Source organism: Cyprinus carpio, chromosome B3, assembly GCF_018340385.1.
Source record: "Cyprinus carpio isolate SPL01 chromosome B3, ASM1834038v1, whole genome shotgun sequence".
NCBI classification, from domain to species: domain Eukaryota; kingdom Metazoa; phylum Chordata; class Actinopteri; order Cypriniformes; family Cyprinidae; genus Cyprinus; species Cyprinus carpio.
The window spans coordinates 39,407,566-39,429,515 of record NC_056599.1 but is presented as its reverse complement, the minus strand read 5'-3'; the positions used below and the strand labels follow the sequence as shown (position 1 = coordinate 39,429,515).

Below are 21,950 nucleotides of genomic sequence, written 5' to 3'. Positions count from 1 at the left end.
GGGTGCAGCACCAAATCTCAGGCAGATTATGCTTACTTGTTAAAACTGAAATATATAGAACTTCTAAACACGTTGCCCCTGTAAGGAGTAGCCTAACAAGGGAAATTTCAATTCTATTCATTAATGCGAATATAGATATCAATTAAGTCTGATAAAAGAAAACATTAAATATTGCTGGAGCTCTTTATTTTTAAAAGTTTTATGATCGTTGTCAGTTTCTGTAGCCTACGTGAAAAATGTTAATTATCTAATTAATTTATTGCAATTACTGTAGTTAGTAGAAAACCAAAATATACTAAGATTCATATGGACATGTTAGGCTATGGTGTTGTTGATAGGTATTTACCTGAGTGATATTGGCGTTTTTGTATTAATGATGTTTTATCCATGTCACATCGTGAGAAATAACAGCATATATCCTGACTCAAATTATGTGTTTCTAACAGCAAACACTCAGAATAAAGTGAGATGATCTGCTAATGATCCTGAATGTCTTGTTAAATGAGTGTTGATTGTCTGAGGCTCATCAGTATTAACAGAGCTGCTGAAAAGACTCATTACATGTCAATAGTTACTGTTTTCACCTCATTTATTATGCTGATGTCTTCCTTGAAAGTAGCTTTAAGGCAATTTACAGGAGATCTGGTCTCAATGCTGAGGATATTTGTTGGTTACAAATCTGTAGATGCATTTCTGTGTTTGTTTTCAACAATTTTTTTACCAATATTTGAAAAAAAAAATAATACATTGTTTATATTGTCCTATGAAAATGATCTGCAGTAAGTGATATAGATATATATGTTTTTGTTTTTGATATGAAGTATGTTATATAGATAATATTGTCCTATTAAAATGTTATTTAGTCTCTTATTTATATTAATTATAAATTATGGTGTTTGATTATTTAGTTCAGTTGTGAAGTGGAGAATAGAATCATATGGTAGGGATGAAATCTGCAGTTTATTAAAGAGGACAGAGAGAAGATGAGAGATCAAGAGCTGAAGATACTTGACTTGACTTCAACTTTATTAACCCTCACCAGCAACCATACAATGAAATATAAACAACTTTTATCATAAAAACTTGTTCTCCAGTATCAAGTTTGCAAAGCATTGTCTATATAAAAAACATAAATCCTAAAAAAAGTATGACCAATAACACTGATTATACACCTAATTGCCGTTGGGAAAAAAGACTTCCTATAACGCTCCCTGTAAACAGCGTGGATGGATCAATCTTCATTTCATTTTCAATCGATTTTCACAAGCATATTTTACCGAATTTCACAGGAGGACTATCCTGCATTTATCCTCACGCAGTGCAGACACCACTCCCTCAAATCGTCACAGAACCTGCCTTCTTTATTAGTTTATTTTAACTTAAATCCTTTCAGTTCCCCAACTTGTGCAGAGAGTACAATATCACAGATGAGACCACAGAAGGTCTTAAGTAGTACATGACTTTACACCAAAGGACCTCAGCCGCCTTAACAAATGATACGACCCTTTCGGACCAATTCGACTTATTATTTCAAATATACACCCAAAATCTTGTACGTTTTTACAATCTCAAGACTCTCTTATTTTTACTGTACCGGTGGACTGCCCTGTGCTGAGGAAAACTACTAAAATCAACTACAACTTTCCTTGTCGGTCTTACTTGCATTTAACCTAAGACCATTGTTTCTCACACCAGTCACAACTCTTTAGTAGCTCCCTATAGATGGTCAAGAACCCAATTGCAGAATCAGAAAACTGAAGGTGACTAGAAGTATGAAAACTGTATAAAAAAGATGGAGCTAAACAGGACTGGGTCTTTATTTTTCTGGTCTACTTTATTAATACCATACCTGATCCAGCATTTTTCAGTCTTACTTTGTGCAAATGCTTATTAAATGCAAGACAGATCAAAGAAAGTAATCCTGACAGTACTGTCCCCGGGGTCTCTAAATGGACTTAAAGATTATGCTGTAACAGGAAAAAATCTTTAGAGCTCTGCAATAATATAGTACTGATCAAACACCTTCAACTGTGACGTTAATAAGGCAGGAATTCGACTGCGACCATTTTTTCTTCTTTATTATAATGCCGTGACTTCAAAATGTTTTACTTTAGCGCATTGCTTCCCAACTAATAAGTGCTGCCCGTGACCATTTTTCTATGCTGCCTATTGCATATGCGAAACCTCAAACGGAAAATGAAACTAAAGTGTAACAAAACAGCGCTACTCTTTTGAGCGGTTTATCAGCTCGGACCAATAATTGAGCGCAGCGCTAACGCATGCAAACATCAGAGCTCAGAACAGAACCAATGCTGATCTCGCCACACTGTTACTACACACTGCTGTGAGATCCAGAAAGAAGTGCTTGAATTCTGCACAGAAATATCTGTTATAAACAGATCACACAGCAATAATGTAGAAAACCATAACTAACTAACGCTAATAACATAGTGTTGTGGCAGAAATAGTCAAATGTTATGTCCTCATTCATTTCAATTGAAATTCATTTTACATCAACTTTGACAAATTCAGCCAAATAAATTTTAAATCCCCCCAAAACTGCACTTTTTTTATTTTTGAAGTTGGACAGAAACATTTTGTTGTTGTACTATGTATAATTACAGGCAAGCAAAATAGCATAACATAATATTAGCCTACTTTAGTGAGATGAGTGATCTCCCCACTTTTTTTTCTTTGGCATATAATAAAGTGAAAATTAGTGTCAATTGCACCATTGCATGCAGGTTTTATTTTTACAGCGTTCTGCATTATAACAAATCACACATGATTCAGTTGAGTTTATGTAGACAATCAGAGGTGTTCAGATTAATCATCACTGAAACACAAGATTTTTGTTCAGTGCACGGTTCTTAAATCTGCCACTAATTGTACATTTAATCAGAGTAGAATATATTAATTTTCTTTGTAAAAAATTAGAATTGGCATGTTAATATTGTTCATAAAAGTACATTTTGTATGATTTCCAACTCAAGCTTAGTGTTTAACTGTTAAATGTGCATTACCAAGAAATTAATGTGTAATATTAGTAATAATTTGAAGATCAGTGTATCTCATTCATGGAAAAATTCCAAGCACGTATAGTTTACAAAGATTCTTCAAAATGACCAACATTTTGTATAACAATTATCTAATTTACACTGCTATATCTGGGATCATCTTTATGTCCACATTTATCTGGTTTCTTTGAGTTATTTAGAAATTAACCTTTTTTTACTTTTATTTTAGAGTTATTTAAAGAAAATGTGAAGAATGAAGAATTGAGTGAATCTGAGGAGAAAAATCATGCTGAAGAAACTGGAGAAAAATCGTTGAGTTGGTCTCAAACCAAACAGAAAGATTTAATTAAAAGAACAGCCAAGAAATCTTTCACCTGCACTCAGTGTGGAAAGAGTTTGACAAGAAAAAATAGTCTTGATGTTCACATGAGAGTTCATACTGGAGAGAAACCGTTCACTTGTGATCAATGTGGGAAGAGTTTCACACAATCATCAAGCCTTAAGAAGCACATGAACATCCACACTGGAGAAAAAACGTACATGTGTTCACACTGTGACAAGAGATTCAGTCGGTCAGGAGACCTAAAAACACATGAGAGGATCCACACTGGAGAGAAACTGTACACATGTGATCAATGCGGCAAAACATTTTCGAGCGCTTCATACCTGAGAAAACACCTGAGAGTTCATACAAAGGAGAAGCTACATGCGTGTTATTTGTGTGGAAAGAGTTTTTCATGTCTACAAAATTTGAAAGTACATCAGAAAATACATACTGGTGTGAGAGAGTACATGTGCTTTGAGTGTGAAAAGACTTTTACTACAGCAAACTGTTTAAAACTGCACCAGAGGATTCACTCTGGAGAAAAACCTTACAAGTGTTCACACTGTGACAAGAGATTCAGTCATTTAGCAACTCTGAAAACACACGAGAGAATTCACACTGGAGAAAAACCTTACAAGTGTTCACACTGTGACAAGACATTTAGTCATTCAGCAACTCTGAAAACACACGAGAGGATCCACACTGGAGAGAAACCGTATCACTGCACTGACTGTGGGAAGTGTTTCATTCAATCTTCTTCTCTACACAGACACACAAAAAACATTCACAGTAAGTAGATCATCTTCAGATCCAGCACTTTCAGGTCTAATGAGCATCCTCACCAAATATTGCATCAAGCAATAAAATATCATGTGGATAAATCTGTCATGACCAGACATTACAAGCAGCGTGAAAAAGAAACATTATCTAATGTTTCACAGTGAATAAAGTTCATCTTCAAAACCATCAGATTGAACTGAGATTCAGATCAACTAAAAGATGGAGCTCGTCACCAAAGAACAATGTCGGAAAGTTATATTCTTATATTTCATTTTGCCTCATTATATAAATATTCTGCTTTCTTATGAGTTTCATATTATGTTCAAATGTTCACTTGTTTAGTGCAGAAAAATAGCGATCTAAAATGTTTATTTATTAATTCTAAATACATATTTTTTTAAATATCAAGAGATGGCGGAGTGTAAGAAAACAACACAGTCTGAAGTAGCTGCTCACTTAAGCGATCTTGCTCATCTCAGTCTGCTCAATCTTGATGATGTCAGTGCTCTAAACAGTGTTATAATGGACTATTTCACATCCAGAGATGAAGGATCGGATGATGAAATTACTAAAGAGGAGGAGTCCGATGACAGTCTGTTATATGCACAGGTGCGCTGCGCTCGCTTTTCTAAATGTAAACTACAAGGTATACTAATCATGCAATCTAAACATGCAAGGGTTGATCAAAAGAGACTATACCCATCTTGATAAACAACGGAAACGGTCCTCTTCAGGGTAACGTTAGTCTGTTTGTGTAATGATGCTCCTGACAGACAGCTCTCATTCTTAAAGGGCCCCCAGCACCATTTTCATATCATTATTACTTTTAGTTTTAGTTTCAAATTCAAATTTCATTTGATTCAAATGGTGAAAACTAAATTGAACTAAAACTACAAGTTTAGAACACAAAGCTACAAGTTACAACCCTGAACAGTGTCTGGTTATGTAAGTCCAGCAATAACTCCAAAGTAGACCTGGAAAAGAATTGTAGAGTTGGACACAATGTTCAATTGTTTGCAAGTGTTCTGTTTTCCTTGGGGACATTTTGTATCTTTTACATCATGTACAGTGACTAAAATAATTATTTTACCACAGTAAAGTGACTTTTACTTCTGATACTTGACTGTTGTGCTTCTATTTTCATTGTATCACTTTAAACCAGTTTTTCTCAAAATTTAATTCCAGGAAAGCCAACTTCAGATAGCCATAACTTTTGTTACATTCAAGCTATGGACAAAATAGTCTTAGAAAGGGCTTGAACTCGGCTTTCATATTGTACCAAAACCAAAATGGTAAAATTTCACCATGTGGTGGGTTTTCCTAGATCGCATCACATATTTTATCAACAACTTTTATTGTCTGCTAATTGTATTTGCATTAAGAAAATGTTTGCTTTTTGGGCTTTTTGTTTTAAATTTCTCAATAATGCTTCTGAATTGAATTGAATTGAAATCCTTTATTGTTATTGTAGCCTATTTTTTTCTGCACACTATTAAATTAAGAGCACTGCTCCTGACTGATGTTAGAAAACACACATATAACCACAGACAATAAATAAGACTATAGACATACAGTACAATTATAGAAGTATATACCACAAGTCATAATATTGCACATATTATGCAAGTAATCTGAGTAAAGTGGGCATTGGCAGTACTGCACATTGACCTCTACATTAATATGAAACAGTAAGTATTTTTTTTAAAAAGTACAAATTAAAATGGAATAAGTGGCAGTAGTTATTAGTGACCAGATCTTGCACATTGATATGCCCCATTTAGTGCATTTGTTATAGTCCTGATTATTACAGGGACTGGATAATCATATTGCACATTGACATTCTGCATATTGTATAAAAACAGCAGCACAGACAGAAAAAGAGACTGAAATTAATAAAGAGACTGTAGTTGAATAATATGACTGGAAATATTATTTTAACATTGAGCTTTGCCTTAGTGCATTTGTGAAGTAAAGTCCTGACAGCAACTGGAATGAAACTATCCTGTAAGTGAGTGCTTCTTGTTCTTTAGAATCTGTGAGATGCAGTGCACTAGAGATACATTACACTAGAGATGCAGTACACTAGAGATACAGTACACTAGAAATGCGGTACACCAGATATGCGGTATACCAGAGATGCGGTACACCAGAGGTGCGGTACACTAGAGATGAGGTATACCAGAGATGCGGTACACCAGAGGTGCGGTACACTAGAGATGCAGTACACCAGAGATGCGGTACACCAGAGAGGCGGTACACTAGAGATGCGGTACACAAGAGGTACGGCACACTAGAGATGCAGTTCACCAGAGATGCAGTTTATCGGAGATGCGGTACACTAGAGATGCGGTACACCAGAGGTGCGGTTCACCAGAGATGCGATACACCAGAGGTGCGGTACACCAGAGGTGCAGTACACTAGAGATACAGTACACTAGAGATGCGGTACACTAGAGATGCAGTACACCAGAGATGCGGTACACCAGAGAGGCGGTACACTAGAGATGCGGTACACTAGAGATGTGGTACACAAGAGGTACGGCACACTAGAGATGCAGTTCACCAGAGATGCAGTTTATCGGAGATGCGGTACACTAGAGATGCGGTACACCAGAGGTGCGGTTTCACCAGAGATGCGATACACCAGAGGTGCGGTACACCAGAGGTGCAGTACACTAGAGATACAGTACACTAGAGATGCGGTACACTAGAGTAGCAGTGGCTTCTTGTTAGAAGTATGGTAGAACCATCACTTCTACCACAAAAGACTGCTTTGTAATAATCTTCCTGATGTATCCCAATTCCTTAGCGTATCCAAAACCTCAGAACTTGATGATGTAACAGAAACTATGGACTTTCTCTTTTCTAGCATTTTAAATACAGTTGCTCCTTTACGCTTAAGGAAGGTTAAGGAAAACAGTCTGACACCGTGGTATAATGAGCATACTCACACCCTAAAGAGAGCAGCCCGGAAAATGGAGCGCAGCTGGAGGAAAACAAAACTAGAGGTATTTCATATTGCTTGGAGGGAAAGTAACCTATCTTACAGAAAAGCATTAAAAAATTCTAAATCTGATTACTTTTCATCTCTTTTAGAAGAAAACAAACAACCCCAGTTATTTATTCAATACAGTGGCTAAATTAACGAAAAATAAAGCATCAACAAGTGTTGACATTTCCCAACATCACAGCAGTAATGACTTTATGAACTTCTTTACTTCTAAAGTTGATACTATTAGAGATAAAATTGTAACCATGCAGCCAACAGCTACAGGATCACATCAGACAGTGCACTATAGATCCCCTGAGGAACAGTTCCACTTATTCTCTACTATAGGAGAGGAAGAATTGTATAAACTTGTTAAAACATCTAAACCAACAACATGTATGTTAGACCCTATTCCATCTAAGCTCCTAAAAGAGGTGCTTCCGGAAGTCATAGATCCTCTTCTGACTATTATTAATTCGTCATTGTCATTAGGATATGTCCCCAACACCTTCAAATTGGCTGTTATTAAGCCTCTCATCAAAAAAAACACATCTTGACCCCAAAGAACTAGTTAATTATAGACCGATCTCGAATCTCCCTTTTCTGTCCAAGATACTAGAAAAGGTAGTATCCTCACAATTATATTCCTTCTTAGAGAAAAATGGCATCTGTGAGGATTTCCAGTATGCTTGGGCGGTATCCAAATTTTGATACCGTCAAACCTCCTCCCTATTTTACCTTGGTATACGGTATTACCGTGAATAATTAAAAAATTATGACGTAAGGCTCAGACAGCGTCACCAAACTGTTGGATTGTGCCTAAACCGTTCAGAAACTGAATACCAAACACTAATACTGAAACAATAACAAAATAACATGCACAACAATATTAACAACTTTTATTAGCAACAAATAGCTGTTTATAAAAAAGTGCAAATACAACAGTCAAACAGAATTAAATTAACATAAACATCCAGAACAGTTTTCGCGCAGAGACGCGAACACAATTCAATTAAATTAAATCACACCGCCCGAACAACTTTTAATAACAAAGAGCAGCTTATAAAAAAGTGCAAATAGACCCACAACAGTCAACCAGAGTTGAATTAACATAAACATCCATATTATAAAAATTATAGGCAATAGGCCTAAATAAAACCTTCTTTCCAGTCTTCTTTACAATATTGTTTTTAACGAAAACCAAATAAAAATAGGCTACCTGAATCAATTAAATAAAAATAAACAGTGCGAATAGGAACGAAGATTTTTCGCTAGAAAAAACAGCATGTTTACTTTGTCCGGCTTTAACAGGGCATGTTGTGGACCGACAACTTTACCTGCGGTGCTGAAAACCCGCTCCGATGGTGTGCTTGTGGCACAGACGCATAGGTACTTTCGTGCCACTCGCGACATCTGGGGAAAACGCCAGGCAGCATTTTTCCACCAGAGAAGTGGGTCCTCGTCTCCTTGAGTGACTGGCTCCAAACAGTATGCTGTTATTTCAGCTCCGATTCGGTCCTCTACGGTGCCGATGCCGACGGGACCTGCCATTGCATCGGCTTTTTTTTTGCAGCATACTTCCCAGAGTCATCTTTTTTCGTGAGGGTTCGGGTTGCGCCTCTCCCTCTTCCACTCTGATGGCCACTGGACCTACTGCCTCTAAGCTCACGATCTCAGCCTGTAATTCAGCCTTGGTCTCAGCCAATGCATTATCATCCGTCTCATATCCTCCAAGGTAACGAGGGTCGAGCAAAGTGCATTTTCGCATTATTTTGCGCACTGAATCGGATTCATACTTGGCCTCCAGCTTTGTTAGAATTCCAGTTTTTATTGACTTTGTTAGCTGGAGGTCATTTTCTGACTCAACCAACACATTGTCTGACAAAATATCAGTGAAGTCACCGACTGGTTTCAGTGCGGCTTTCAAACGTAAACGAAATTCGTTTATTTAGGCCTATTCATTCATTCATTCATTTAACGAATGAATGAATTAATTGTCCTAAATAAACGAATGAATGAATAGGCCTCATAACGGTAAGCATAAAACGTGCAGCGAGTTCCTCAGGGGCAGGGGCTCAAATGTAAAAAAGGGGCATATATATATGCTTTGCATCACATAAATAAATTATATTTAAAAGTAAGCTATATTAAAATAGAAAAACATTTTTAAATTGTAATTTTTTTCTGTATTTTTTATCAAATAAATGCAGGCTTGATGCGCATAAGGGACTTATTTAAAAAAAAAATTGCATGCAAATTTGACCAAATGGAATAATATACATTAATTGACTTATTTATTTATGCATTCATTCGTTTATTTAGGCCTATTCATTCATTCATTCATTCATTCATTCGTTTATTTAGGCCAATTTATTCATTCATTAGGTCCTTACTGGTGCGCGACTCTCCATCTTTCCCCCTCTCTCTTTCTCCTCCACGCTATCACGTGATGACAACCACGCATACGCATTTTTAGGCATTAAATAAATAATAATAATTTAATATTCAATCCCTGTCTCCTATATAAGTGCATTTTTTTATGACGGTATTGAAACTGATACCGTTGCTATTTTTAGATCCCGCGGTATACCATATTACCGTATTACTGCCCAAGCCTAATTTCCAGTCAGGATTTAGACCGTATCATAGTACTGAGACTGCTCTCCTTAGAGTTACAAATGACCTGCTCTTATCATCTGATCGTGGTTGTATCTCTCTATTAGTGCTATTGGATCTTAGTGCTGCATTTGACACTATTGACCACACTATTCTTTTGCATAGACTAGAACACTTTGTTGGCATTAATGGAAGTGCATTAGCATGGTTTAAATCATACTTATATGACCGCCATCAATTCGTAGCAGTGAATGAAGAGGTATCACATCGTTCACAAGTGCTGTATGGAGTACCTCAAGGCTCAGTACTAGGGCCGTTACTCTTCATGCTTTACACATTACCCTTGGGAAATATCATCAGGAAACACGGTGTTAGCTTTCACTGTTATGCTGATGATAATCGGCTCTATATTTCTTCGTGGCCCGGCGAAACATACCAATTTGAAAAACTAACGGAATGCATAGTTGATATAAAAAACTGAATGACGAGTAATTTCTTACTGCTAAATTCTGAAAAAACAGAGGTGTTAATTATAGGACCTAAAAGTTCTGCATGTAATAACCTAGAACGCTGTCTAAGATTTGATGGCTGCTTTGTCAATTCTTCGTCATCAGTTAGGAACCTAGGTGTGCTATTTGATAGCAACCTTTCCTTAGAAAGCCACGTTTCTAGCATTTGTAAAACTGCATTTTTCCATCTCAAAAATATATCTAAATTACGGCCTACGCTCTCAATGTCAAATGCAGAAAAATGTTAATCCATGCGTTTATGACCTCAAGGTTAGACTATTGTAATGCTCTATTGGGTGGTTGTTCTGCACGCTTAATAAACAAACTCCAGTCAGTCCAAAATGCAGCAGCTAGAGTTCTTACTAGAACCAGGAAGTATGACCATATTAGCCCGGTCCTGTCAACACTGCACTGGCTTCCTATTAAACATCGTATAGATTTTAAAATCTTGCTTATTACTTATAAAGCCCTGAATGGTTTAGCACCTTAGTATTTGAACGATGATCTGCTCTTGTTACATTATAGTCCTCCACGTCCGCTGCGTTCTCAAAACTCTGGCAATTTGATAATACCTAGAATATCAAAGTCAACTGCAGGCGGCAGATCCTTCTCCTATTTAGCGCCCAAACTCTGGAATAACCTACCTGACATTGTTCGGGAAGCAGACACACTCTTGCAGTTTAAACCTAGATTAAAGACCCATCTCTTTAACCTGGGTTACACATAACATACTAATACACTTCTAATATCCAAATCCGTTAAAGGATTTTTAGGCTGCATTAATTAGGTAAACCGGAACCGGGAACACTTCCCATAATACCCGATGTACTTGCTACATCGTTAGAAGAATGGCATCTACGCTCATATTAGTCTGTTTCTCTCTTATTCCGAGGTCACCATAGCCACCAGATCCAGTCTGTATCCAAGTCAGAGGGTCACTGCAGTCACCCGGATCCAGTATGTATCCAGCCCAGATGGTGGATCAGCACCTAGAGAGGACCTTTACAGCCCTGAAAGACAGTGGAGACCAGGACAACTAGAGCCCCAGAGACAGATCCCCTTTAAAGACCTTGTCTCAGATGACCACCGGGACAAGACCATAGGAAACAGATGATTCTTCTGCACAATCTGACTTTGCTGCAGCCTGGAATTGAACTGCTGGTTTCGTCTGGTCAGAGGAGAACTGAACCTCCGACTGAGCTTGGTTTCTCCCAAGGTTTTTTCTCCATTCTGTCACCGATGGAGTTTTGGTTCCTTGCCGCTGTCACGTCTGGCTTGCTTAGTTGGGGACACTTCATTTACAGCGATATCGTTGACCTGATTGCAAATTATTGCACAGATACTATTTAAACTGAACTGAGCTGCATGATGACATCACTGAATTCAATGATGAGCTGCCTTTAACTGTCATTTTGCATTATTGACACACTGTTTTCCTAATTAATGTTGTTCAGTTGCTTTGACGCAAGTTTTTTTGTTTAAAGCGCTATATAAATAAAGGTGACTTGACTTGACTTGACCGGAGATGCGGTACACTAGAGATGCAGTACACTAGAGGTGCGGTATACTAGAGATGCGGTACACAAGAGGTACAGTACACTAGAGATGCAGTACACTAGAGATATAGTACACTAGAGATACATTACAGTACTAGAGATACAGTGGCATAGTGCCATTTTGGAGAATCTGAGCTGTACGCAGGCAGCATATGCTCTTCTGTGTCAGCCGTGCCACAAGGATACGTTTTTTACGTATATTTAGGCTTTGATTTGAAAGAAAACAGTGCATCAGTGCAGCGCGGCTGACACCGAAGAGCGTAAGCTGCCTGCATACAGCTCAGATTCTCCAAAATGGTGCTACGCTGATGTGGAGTGACACAGGGTAAATTGTTGAATAAAGTTGTTATTTTTGTTTTATTCGCGTACAAAAAGTATTGTCATCGCTTCATAGCGTTAAGGTTGAACCACTGATAGCAGATGGAATATTCTAACGATGCTTATACTTTTCTGGACCTTGACAGTGTATTTTACTTGGCAGTCTATGGGACAGTCACAAGCCTCACTGTTTTCATCCAAAATATCTTAAATTGTGCTCTGAAGATGAACTAAACTTTTGTGGGTTTTGAACGACATGGGGGCAAGTGATTAATGACAACATTTTCACTTTGGAGTGGAGTATCCCTTTAATTCTAAACCAATATAAGCTCCTGGAAGGTCCAAGTAAGTGAAAGCCTTCAAACAGTAAGTTCAAAACAACACTGATGAATAGAAAACCATAAAATTTCATTAGAGATGCCGGATGACTCCAGAAGTCAGTACATTAATCTTTTCAGCATGTATTTGTCTTAAAAGCAAGAGTGTTTTATAATGGATGCCAGTACAATTTGCAATTTGCCAGTACAGCACTCACGTCTCGCATGGGTCAATTTTAACTGATCAGGTTGTGGGTCAGTTTGTAGTTCATGAGTAAATGTGTTTTTTTTTTTATTTATAAAAATTTTAATTTGTGGGTTTATTTGGATTATAATGTTGAATATGTTTACCATGAGATTATTATTTGTGACATTAGAATAAAATATATAAATATAATGAATAAAACTAAATTGAACATTAACATTATAAATGTATATTTTTTTAATTTAACATTTTAATTTAATTGATAATTGTATTAAAAACGGACTTTCATTAAAAGGCTGATTTTGTAAATGTAAGCTATTAATTTAAATTATAGAGAAGCGCAAACTGGGTGCTTGATGCAAATGTAATTGGCCACATTTACAAAAATAGGTGATTATGTTCACCAATCTATGCAAATGTCTCTTTATGTAGGCCTATAGAGACAAAAGAATGAGGTTAATCATAGCAGTTTTAGTGTTCATTTATATTTGAAAAGACACTGATGGAAGGTACACCACTACAGATTTTGGTTTTGTTTATCAAACACAAAACCTCTTTAAGCAATTAGAGTGAACTAAATCGTATCTAAATGAATTCTAAATTTAATCTAATTTCAATCATCACGATGCAAGACTTCAAGGCAACTTTGTTTCTGCACTCTGCTTTCTTTAATGGTCTGCACAGGCTAAAGTAAATAATGCATGTTTTAAATAATAATTTTTGAGTATTAGTCAAATAAGGGAAGCTGAACATTTTTTTATGTCTTTGTGGCTGCACCTTATCGGTGATTAGCCATCATGATTTATGATTAGGCTTATTTCATACTTTCTCTGATTCAGACAGACACCTTTTTCAAATGTAAATGGAGCTGTTTATGTTCATGTTTGTGTTTTTATTCTGAGAATGTCTCAGGGTATGGAGCTGACTTTGTCAAATTTAAATCTGTAGACTTGCAAAATATTTTCTCTCACATTATTTCCCTCCTCTCACCGCTTCACACTCCAGTCCTGCTGGTGGCGATAAACACATACAACACCAGTAAACCTCAGAGGAAGAAGAATTACCAGCAAAGCTCTGTTGTAGATTGTTATGATGCCTCAGAAGTCTGTGTAAAATCACTGTCGGGAGGAACAAACGCTGCCTGTAAAGTCATTGTCTGATAAGGGAGCGAGTCATCAAAGCTTTCGGACGCTGCTAGGGTTGAGTCTTCAGAGGAGAGGTGAGTAATTTCACTGTATTTCGCATGAAACGCATGTTACACAGTTTGTTCATACAACAATATATAAAGTAGGGGTGCTCAGATCAAGATTTTTGAGGCTGCAGATCATCGATCGCAGTAGGCCTACTATCTGCCGATACCACTAATACCGATTTTAAAGCATTCTTTTTATCAGTTATAACTATTTATAGTGATACTCATATGGAAGATAATTAATGACAAATGTCTTTTGAAACAAAAAAGCATGTTGAATTGCACTAACTGAAAAAAATGCATTGAATGCAATGCATTGAAATAACAGTGCTTGCTTTTTTTAATGCCTTGTATTTTCAAAACTTGCATTTTTAGGTCCTGAAATTTAGCATAGTTGTTTATTTAAGCTGTGAATATTTAAATTCAAAATATTTCACACATTTTCATAATTAAAAATTCAATAATTCATATTCACCTTCTAGTATTCGCTTCCCTAATATTCAGTCTGTTTAAAAGTTTGATGTACTCGACAGGCATATTTCGGCCCATTTTATTTTACTTTCCAAATATGCTTCCACAAATTCAGTGGTTTAAATTTAGCAGAAAATTTGGCATTTCACATCCGGGAGCTGCAGGAATGGCAGTAGAGCACTGATTCATTCACAAAAACTGATTTGTAGAAATGGAGCAAGCGGTGAATAGAAGTTATGATTTTCAGGGCAAGCATCGATATTCAGGAAAAGTACCTAGGGCGCCACCAGATGAAAGGGTGCTAACGAGCGCACACACTGGCACTACATTTTAACAGTGTTGTGATAAAGAATGGCACGGTCACCCTGAAATATGATTGCCACCCCCACTGGATCCCCCAACATCATTAGGGGCTTTCGCACCGCGTAGTTCTAGGAACAAGCCAGCAAGGTAGTTCCTAGAGAGCCAATTTCTCCCTCGGGCCGTTTTCATCCTTTATTAAACCACTTGGTCAAGTTTAATGCATCCGTACAGAGGTGTCGAAATTCTGAATCAATTCATTCACTTATAACAGCACTTAATAGGAGCGGCATCATACACATAGAGGTCAGAGCGTCACGTTATTTAAAGGGGAAGTTCACGCGTTAATGAGTAGCAAAGGATTAAGTAGCTACACTGATTACTTTTATACCACTGATCAGGCTTTTATATGTAGTTTGGAGTAACAAATGTTTATAGATGTTTGACTGAAATAATAATGCAATAACTGACACTTTAAATCAATGTTTCAAACAACAACAACAAAACAATTGAACAAAAAACAGATAAAGACATAAAGTAGCCATTGATAATATCTAAACATGTATCCAAATCCAAATGTAATGAAATTAAGTTATGTGTAAATTATGTACAATGTCTTCGCTACTAGGGATTGTTACATTGGGCTATACAGGCATCTAGTGGCAACACAATAAATTGTGCAAAATGTTTATCTTAACAGTCAATTTACAAATAATGCATTCAGATTTGTGGAACTCACAATGCACTTAATCTCCAGAAATTAGTGTCGTTACTATGACAACCAGTTTGAATGTGACAAGAAACTGGTGTCTGAACAAAAAAAAAAAAAATATATATATATATTAACTAATACAGTGATATATAGGCTACAGTGAAGATCTCATATCTCAGAATATACTTTATTGATGATGTGAACCAAATTCAGGTTTGAATTCATACAAGGTGAGTGTGATTTTTTTTTAATTATGAAAATGTGCAAAAAAATGTTGAATTGAAATATTCACACCTTAAATAAACAACTATGTTAAATTTCAGGACCTAAAAATGCAAGCACTGTTAATTCAATCATTATTTTTTCAGTTAGTGCAATTCAACTTGCTTTTTTGTTTCAAAGACATTTGTCATTAATTTTCTTCCATATACTCCAATCATGATTTTTAGACATTTATTCAGGGCCTGAATTTCATTTTTGAAAATGGGGGGAATTCTCCTCTTAGGTGTCTCTTGTGAGAGGGGAAGCAGCACGGACTGTGCTTTCACAAACGAGTCTGCTACTGATCCTTGGCTGTTTACCACAAACACAACATTTATCCATTATTTTGATTTCAAATCCAAACATTTTCACTGAAAATGCTTTTTTAGCATTGCAATTCTTTTTTTTACACAGTACAGTAATACAATCTTTCACAGACAGGTTTAAACACAAGCAACACATTATTCAATGCTTTTTACTTTTGCATTTACTTCTAGGTTTATATATTAAGTTGCTCAAGCAAGTGGCAAACAATATTATCTACTTTTCTTACGTTATCACAAACTTACAGCATTCAACAAGCATGTGAGGAAAACATTTTAAAGGGGTCATATGATGCAATTTCAAGTTTTCCTTTCTCTTTGGAGTGTAACAAGCTGTTTGTAAATAGATAAGATCCCTAAAGTTGCAAAGACTCAAGCTTCAAACCCAAAGAGATATTCTTTATAAAAGTTAAGACCCGTCCACGCCCTTCTTAAACACCTCGTTTAAATACGCCCCTACATGTCTACGTCACAATGTGTGGAAGATTTGCATAACGTCGCCCAAATGTTCACACAAAAAAGAAGGAGTAACTTTATTGTTACTGCCACTGCAGCCACCATGTCGTGGAGAAGCTGTGTGTTTCGTTGCGAAAGCGAAAATACTTTGTTTGGTCTTCCAAAAGAGGACACAACTAGAAATCAGTGGTTAAGTTGTATTTACAACACTGTTCCAGAACAGTTCAACCCAAACATTCAGATGTGTGCTGCACATTTTATGGAGGACTGTTTCCTGAACCTGGGAGAGTAGACTACAGTGCCGGCTGTTCTGACTCATAGTCTTTAAGTACGTTTTTATATTTAAAGGATTTGCCACTGATGATTCAAACGCGTGCAGTTTAGTGTAGCGCTTGTTGTTTGTCGTTTCTCTGATCACAAATGCAGATACGGTTTTATGTTTATGCGGCACAATACAACCTAATGCATAAAAAGACAGTACAGTATAATCCGTAATTGTTCCCACTGGTATGCTACAAATGCCTTGTTTGTAATTTGTTTTTATGTTTTTGTCTCGTCATGCCTGGTGACGGCATCACAGTATGTTAAGGGGCATAACATTTCCGTCACATGCTTGAGACATTTGTCCAGTCACAGCGTACTGGATAGCTGGCCAATCAGAGCACACCTTGCTTTTTCAGAACGATGAGCTTTGTAAAAATCGATGCATTTTCAGAAAGGCATAGAGGGCATAGAGGAGCAACAATAATGTACAGTATGTGGAAGTTATTGTTTTTTTTGAAATTTAGGCCGCGTATTCACATTTTTTTACACCAAATACACAAAATTAATGTCCTTTTTTAAGCAACATCATATGACTTCTCTATGTATGTCCGTGTGAATAATTGTTTCGATGTTTGGAGTGATAATGTTGCTGAATGTCTCGTTATCTGTGAGGGAAATTAACACGAACCAATATCAAGCTTTGCTGCTGCAATTTTTTTATAATGTTTTTTTTTTTTTTTTGAGGTTTGTCTGTTATATCTGTTATAGTTGCTTTACGTGGTTAAAATTAAGAACAGATACTGCCTAATACTTCATATAATTAGTCCGTATCCCATGTGGGATATTTTAAATCTCTACAGAAATATGAAGACATTTATAAATATTAATTTTTTTTGCTTTGTGGTAGCCTCTGTTTAAAGATTTTATGATCACTGTCAATTACTGCATACATAAAACTAGGGATGTTCATTTTAACCGGCTAACCGATTATTTACCAATTATTTATTTATTTTCAGTAATTTATCAAAATATTTATAAAGGTTTGCTGCATGGTTAAAATATGCTATGCGTTTAAACAAATTGTTTTTTTAGAGAGAGAGGGAGAAAAAGTTTTGTATAAGTCACATTTTATAATTTCATTCAGAAATAGGCCTAATGCCGACTCAAAATATTTACAAACATTATAATAAAAATTGTAAACATAGCTAGGTTATTTTAGTTCCCCTCACTCTACAACAAATCCTTTCAATTAACAGTAGGCTATTTAGAAAAGAACAATAATTAAAAATATAAGAAGCTATAGTAATATAAACGACAAGCCAAAACGAATTAATTTAGGTTAAAACGAAACTGAAACCAACATTGGGTCTCTCATTCGACACAAAATTAAATGTTTCCGTATTCGCTATATATTTGAATGCCAAATTATTATTTATTATGTAGCCTACTTCACGGACTTCCCAATATCCACGTAAAACAAAATGTTTTGCATAACATCACGGCGGTACGGTGATAACACTTAACGGCACAGATTTTACTACATAGCCTATTTAAAATGAGCAGTGTGTTTTTCCCATATGTTTGACTGACTGTATTTTATAATGATAATGAACAGGCTGCATTGTCAAGGTAGCAAAACTTAACTGTGTGCATGCATGCAGCACCAGCACAATCACTTAAAATTTGTTCTTCTAACAGTGAAGGCAACTACTCCTTTTAGTCATAAAGATAATCGTAATTGTAAAATGTTTGCCTTTATTTGTGTACATTCACAATAAAAACAAATCTTTGTGCTTTTGTAATATAAGCCTAAAGAAAAATAGGATTCTGCTTTCTGCCATCTTTTTCCTTTCACGCAGCACAAAAATAAACCGAAAATCTGCATACTAGGCTACTTGTTGCACAATTTTTTTTTTCATTTTCTTAATTTATTATTTAAAAAATATAATTCTTCATTATACACAGGCCTATATATAGCCTAGCTTTATTATATTTTTCTCCTCTCGCAGAAGCGCTGCAGGTGCGTGATGTGATATGAAGACCATGTGAATCCTAATGTTTTGTTGTTTGCTGCTTTTTGCGCATGTAAAATGAATTCCCGGGAAACAAATGTTAGTATTTTTAACGGGTCATAGACACTTAGCTATCATTTCTAATTTAATTCAGTTCTAATTTAAAATAATGTTGTCATTTAACGGTTAATAATCGGTTAACGAGCGTCGGTTGTCAGTTAGGAAGAATAACTGAAATTAACATCCCTATATAAAACTATAACACGTTCATAATTTACTTTAATTGCTCTGAATGTAGCTGTTAGAAAAACAAACTATATTTAGATGTGCTCTAGTGTAGTTATTTACCTGTAATTGTTAACGAAGATGGATGTCATCAAATGTCTGATTTGATGACATCGAATATGATCAAATATGTTTATGCTTAAATTTTTCATGCTTACTGTTATTTATATTTGGAAGAATTTACATTATATTCGGTTCTATATTTCTAGACGGATATATTCTTATGTGTTAAAGCTGCAGTCGGTAACTTTTGGGGCTTGCGTCTGGCGGAAGAACATTGTAGCCGGAGCTACTTCTCTCTGTTTACATCTATGGTGAGTCACGCAGGTACTGTGCTACTCTGCAGCGTTGCCGACCCCTACCAGACTAAAATAGTCAGAATATAAACACTTATTATAGGTGTACCGTAGTGATTCAGGATAAGACAAAAACACGGTTTGGAAAAATGATTCATGATGTTCTCGCTCATTATATATTTTTACATTTTCAACACAAAACAACAGTGTGGCACAGCCCTGCGCTGATTGGACCAGAAGAGCCGGGAGCGGTGGATTTTGTTTATATTGGAGAGAGGTAGCTCCGGCTACAATGTTCTTCCGCCAGACGCGAGCCCCAAAAGTTACCGACTGCAGCTTTAATAAGGCAGAATGAAAAATATAATATGGTTAGTGTTGTTAACAATAGAAAGACAGACAAAACAGAAATGCACAGAATGTGTGAATAAGCGCATATGAGTGCAGTGTTTCTGAATTTTAAATTGATCTGCTCTGTGTTGACACTGGTACTTTTAATATAGTAAAAAAATGATTTACAAAGAGACAACACTTTGTATTAGTAAGGCTCTGGTCTCTTCTGCTTCTAATACATAAATGCTTAAATGTGTAAACTATTTAAAAAAAGAACTGATTTCTTGTTGTTTTTGGCAAATCTGCTTCTTCCACACAGAAATTCATGTTCAGTGAAGCTCCTCCCACAAATCCTGCAGAATGACACACAAAGAAGATAATGAAGAGCAAACAGGTTCTTGTTTATTCTTCATTAATAATGCTGATGGTTATAAAGCTTCAAGCTGATTTAGATTTGTTGTAATAGGGTAAGTTTATCAATTTTATTAATGTTGGATAATTGTATAGTTGATTAAACATATTTAATAGTTCTTCCTATAGAAACACTTTATTTGTGCCTATAATGGTTGTAAAAAAAAACATTAACCCTACAAAAATGCATCAAAATTACCAAAATTTGTTATAGCAGTTGTCGTCTTTACAGTGTTACATCAGAGTTAATCAGGGTTACAGAGTTTACAAACCATTTTAACTTTTTATTTCAGAGTTGATTGAAGAAAATGAGGAGAATGAAGAATTGAGTGAAGTTGAGGAGAAAAATCATGCTAAAACTGGAGAAAAACCATTGAGTTGCGAACAGGAAGATTTAAATGAAATAGCCAATAAATCTTTCACCTGCATTCAGTGTGGAAAGGGTTTCTCATTCAAACATCAACTTGTGCTTCATATGAGAGTTCATACTGGAGAGAAACCATACACATGTGATCAATGTGGGAAGAGCTTCACTCAATCATCAAGCCTTAAGGAGCACATGAACATCCACACTGGAGAGAAACTATACAAGTGTTCACACTGTGACAAGAGATTCAGTAGGTTAAGAGACGTGAAAACACACGAGAAGATCCACACTGGAGTGAAACCATACACATGTGATCAGTGCGGGAAGAGTTTCACACTAAAAGGACACCTTACAGAGCACATGCGAGTTCACACTGGAGAGAAGCCGTTCACTTGTGTTCAGTGTGGAAAGTGTTTCTCACGATCATCAAACCTTAACGAACACATGAACATCCACACTAGAGAGAAACTGCATGCATGTGATCAATGCAGCAAAACATTTTTGAGAGCTTCAGTTCTGAAGAATCACCTGAGAGTTCATTCAAAGGAGAAACCACATTCATGTCATTTGTGTGGAAAGAGTTTTTCATTTCTACAAAATTTGAAAGTACATCAGAAAACACACACTGGTGTGAGAGAGTACATGTGCTTTGAGCGTGAAAAGACTTTAACTACAGAAAACTGTTTAAAACACACAAGAGGATCCACACTGGAGAAAAACCGTATCACTGCACTGCATGTGGGAAGTGTTTCAAACATTCATCTTCTCTACACAGTCATACAAAAACCAATCACAGTATCATCTTCAGATCCAGCACTTTAATATCTGATGCTGGGTCCTCACCACGTGTGACACAATCCATCAAGCAATAAAATATCATCTGATAAATCTGTCATTACAAGTGACATGACAAAGAAACATTTAAAGTTTTCACAGTGAATAAAGTTCATCTTCATCTTCAAAACCAGCAGATTTAACTGAGATTCAGATCAGCTCAAAGATGTAGTTCCTCCCCAAAAAACAATGTCAGAAAGGTTTATTCTTGTGTATCATTTTGCTTCAAGATATAAATGATATCTTTGTGTTTTCTTATGAGCCTCATGTTATGTTCAGTTGTCTTCTAATGCATGTATCACTTGTAGGGCTGTGCAAAAAATCGAGTACGATTTTCATGAGCATCTCTTCAGTAAAGACGCTCCTGTGATAAGTAGTATATCTCCAGCACGTGCGTTAAGATCAGGGTTGCCAGGTTTTCACAACAAATCCTGCCCAGTTGCTTCTCAAAACTAGTCCAAAACTAGCCCAATCGCGTTTCCAGGAGGATCCCTGATAAAAATTGCATCCCGGGGTTAAAATATACGTTTTTGGCAGGGTTGCCCTGGTAATATTCACATTTTAGGGGCTAAATATCACATTATTGGTATTGGGGTCGCTTCAACCCACGGACATGAAAAACAACCGCAGACTTGGCAACACTGGTTCAGGTGGAGCGGCATTTACTACACAGAGCCATAGTCCACCGACAAGCTACACAAAATCGCTTTCAAAATCGACAAAGAATCGCCTGCGATTTTAAAATCGATTTTGTGTAGATTGTCAGTGAACTAGGGCTCTGTGCAGTAAATGCCGCTCCACCTG

General features: G+C 36.4%; 2 protein-coding genes across 3 annotated transcripts in view; both read left to right on the top strand.

Annotated features, from left to right (window-relative positions):
• The window catches only part of LOC109095473 (gastrula zinc finger protein XlCGF7.1-like), a 37,858-nt gene extending 16,305 nt beyond the window's left edge, over window positions 1–21,553 (top strand). Inside the window, exons 1-3 of one of the 2 annotated variants that reach the window (XM_042720988.1) lie at window positions 13,632–13,851; window positions 19,854–19,928; window positions 20,239–21,552. In XM_042720988.1, the coding sequence (XP_042576922.1) occupies window positions 19,895–19,928; window positions 20,239–21,134 (930 nt within the window). In that variant the 5' untranslated portion in view covers window positions 13,632–13,851; window positions 19,854–19,894 and the 3' untranslated portion in view covers window positions 21,135–21,552. Of the gene's footprint in view, window positions 1–13,631; window positions 13,852–19,853; window positions 19,929–20,238 lie in introns of those variants that run through there. The other variant, XM_042720989.1, reaches the window with a different exon arrangement.
• LOC122136617 (zinc finger protein 239-like) lies at window positions 2,173–11,178 on the top strand (the record flags this gene model as incomplete). Its single annotated transcript, XM_042720990.1, has 2 exons — window positions 2,173–4,131; window positions 11,129–11,178. Coding segments are annotated over exons 1-2 (738 nt in total), but the record flags the coding sequence as incomplete, so codon positions are not given.
• Window positions 21,554–21,950: the final 397 nt, after the last annotated feature.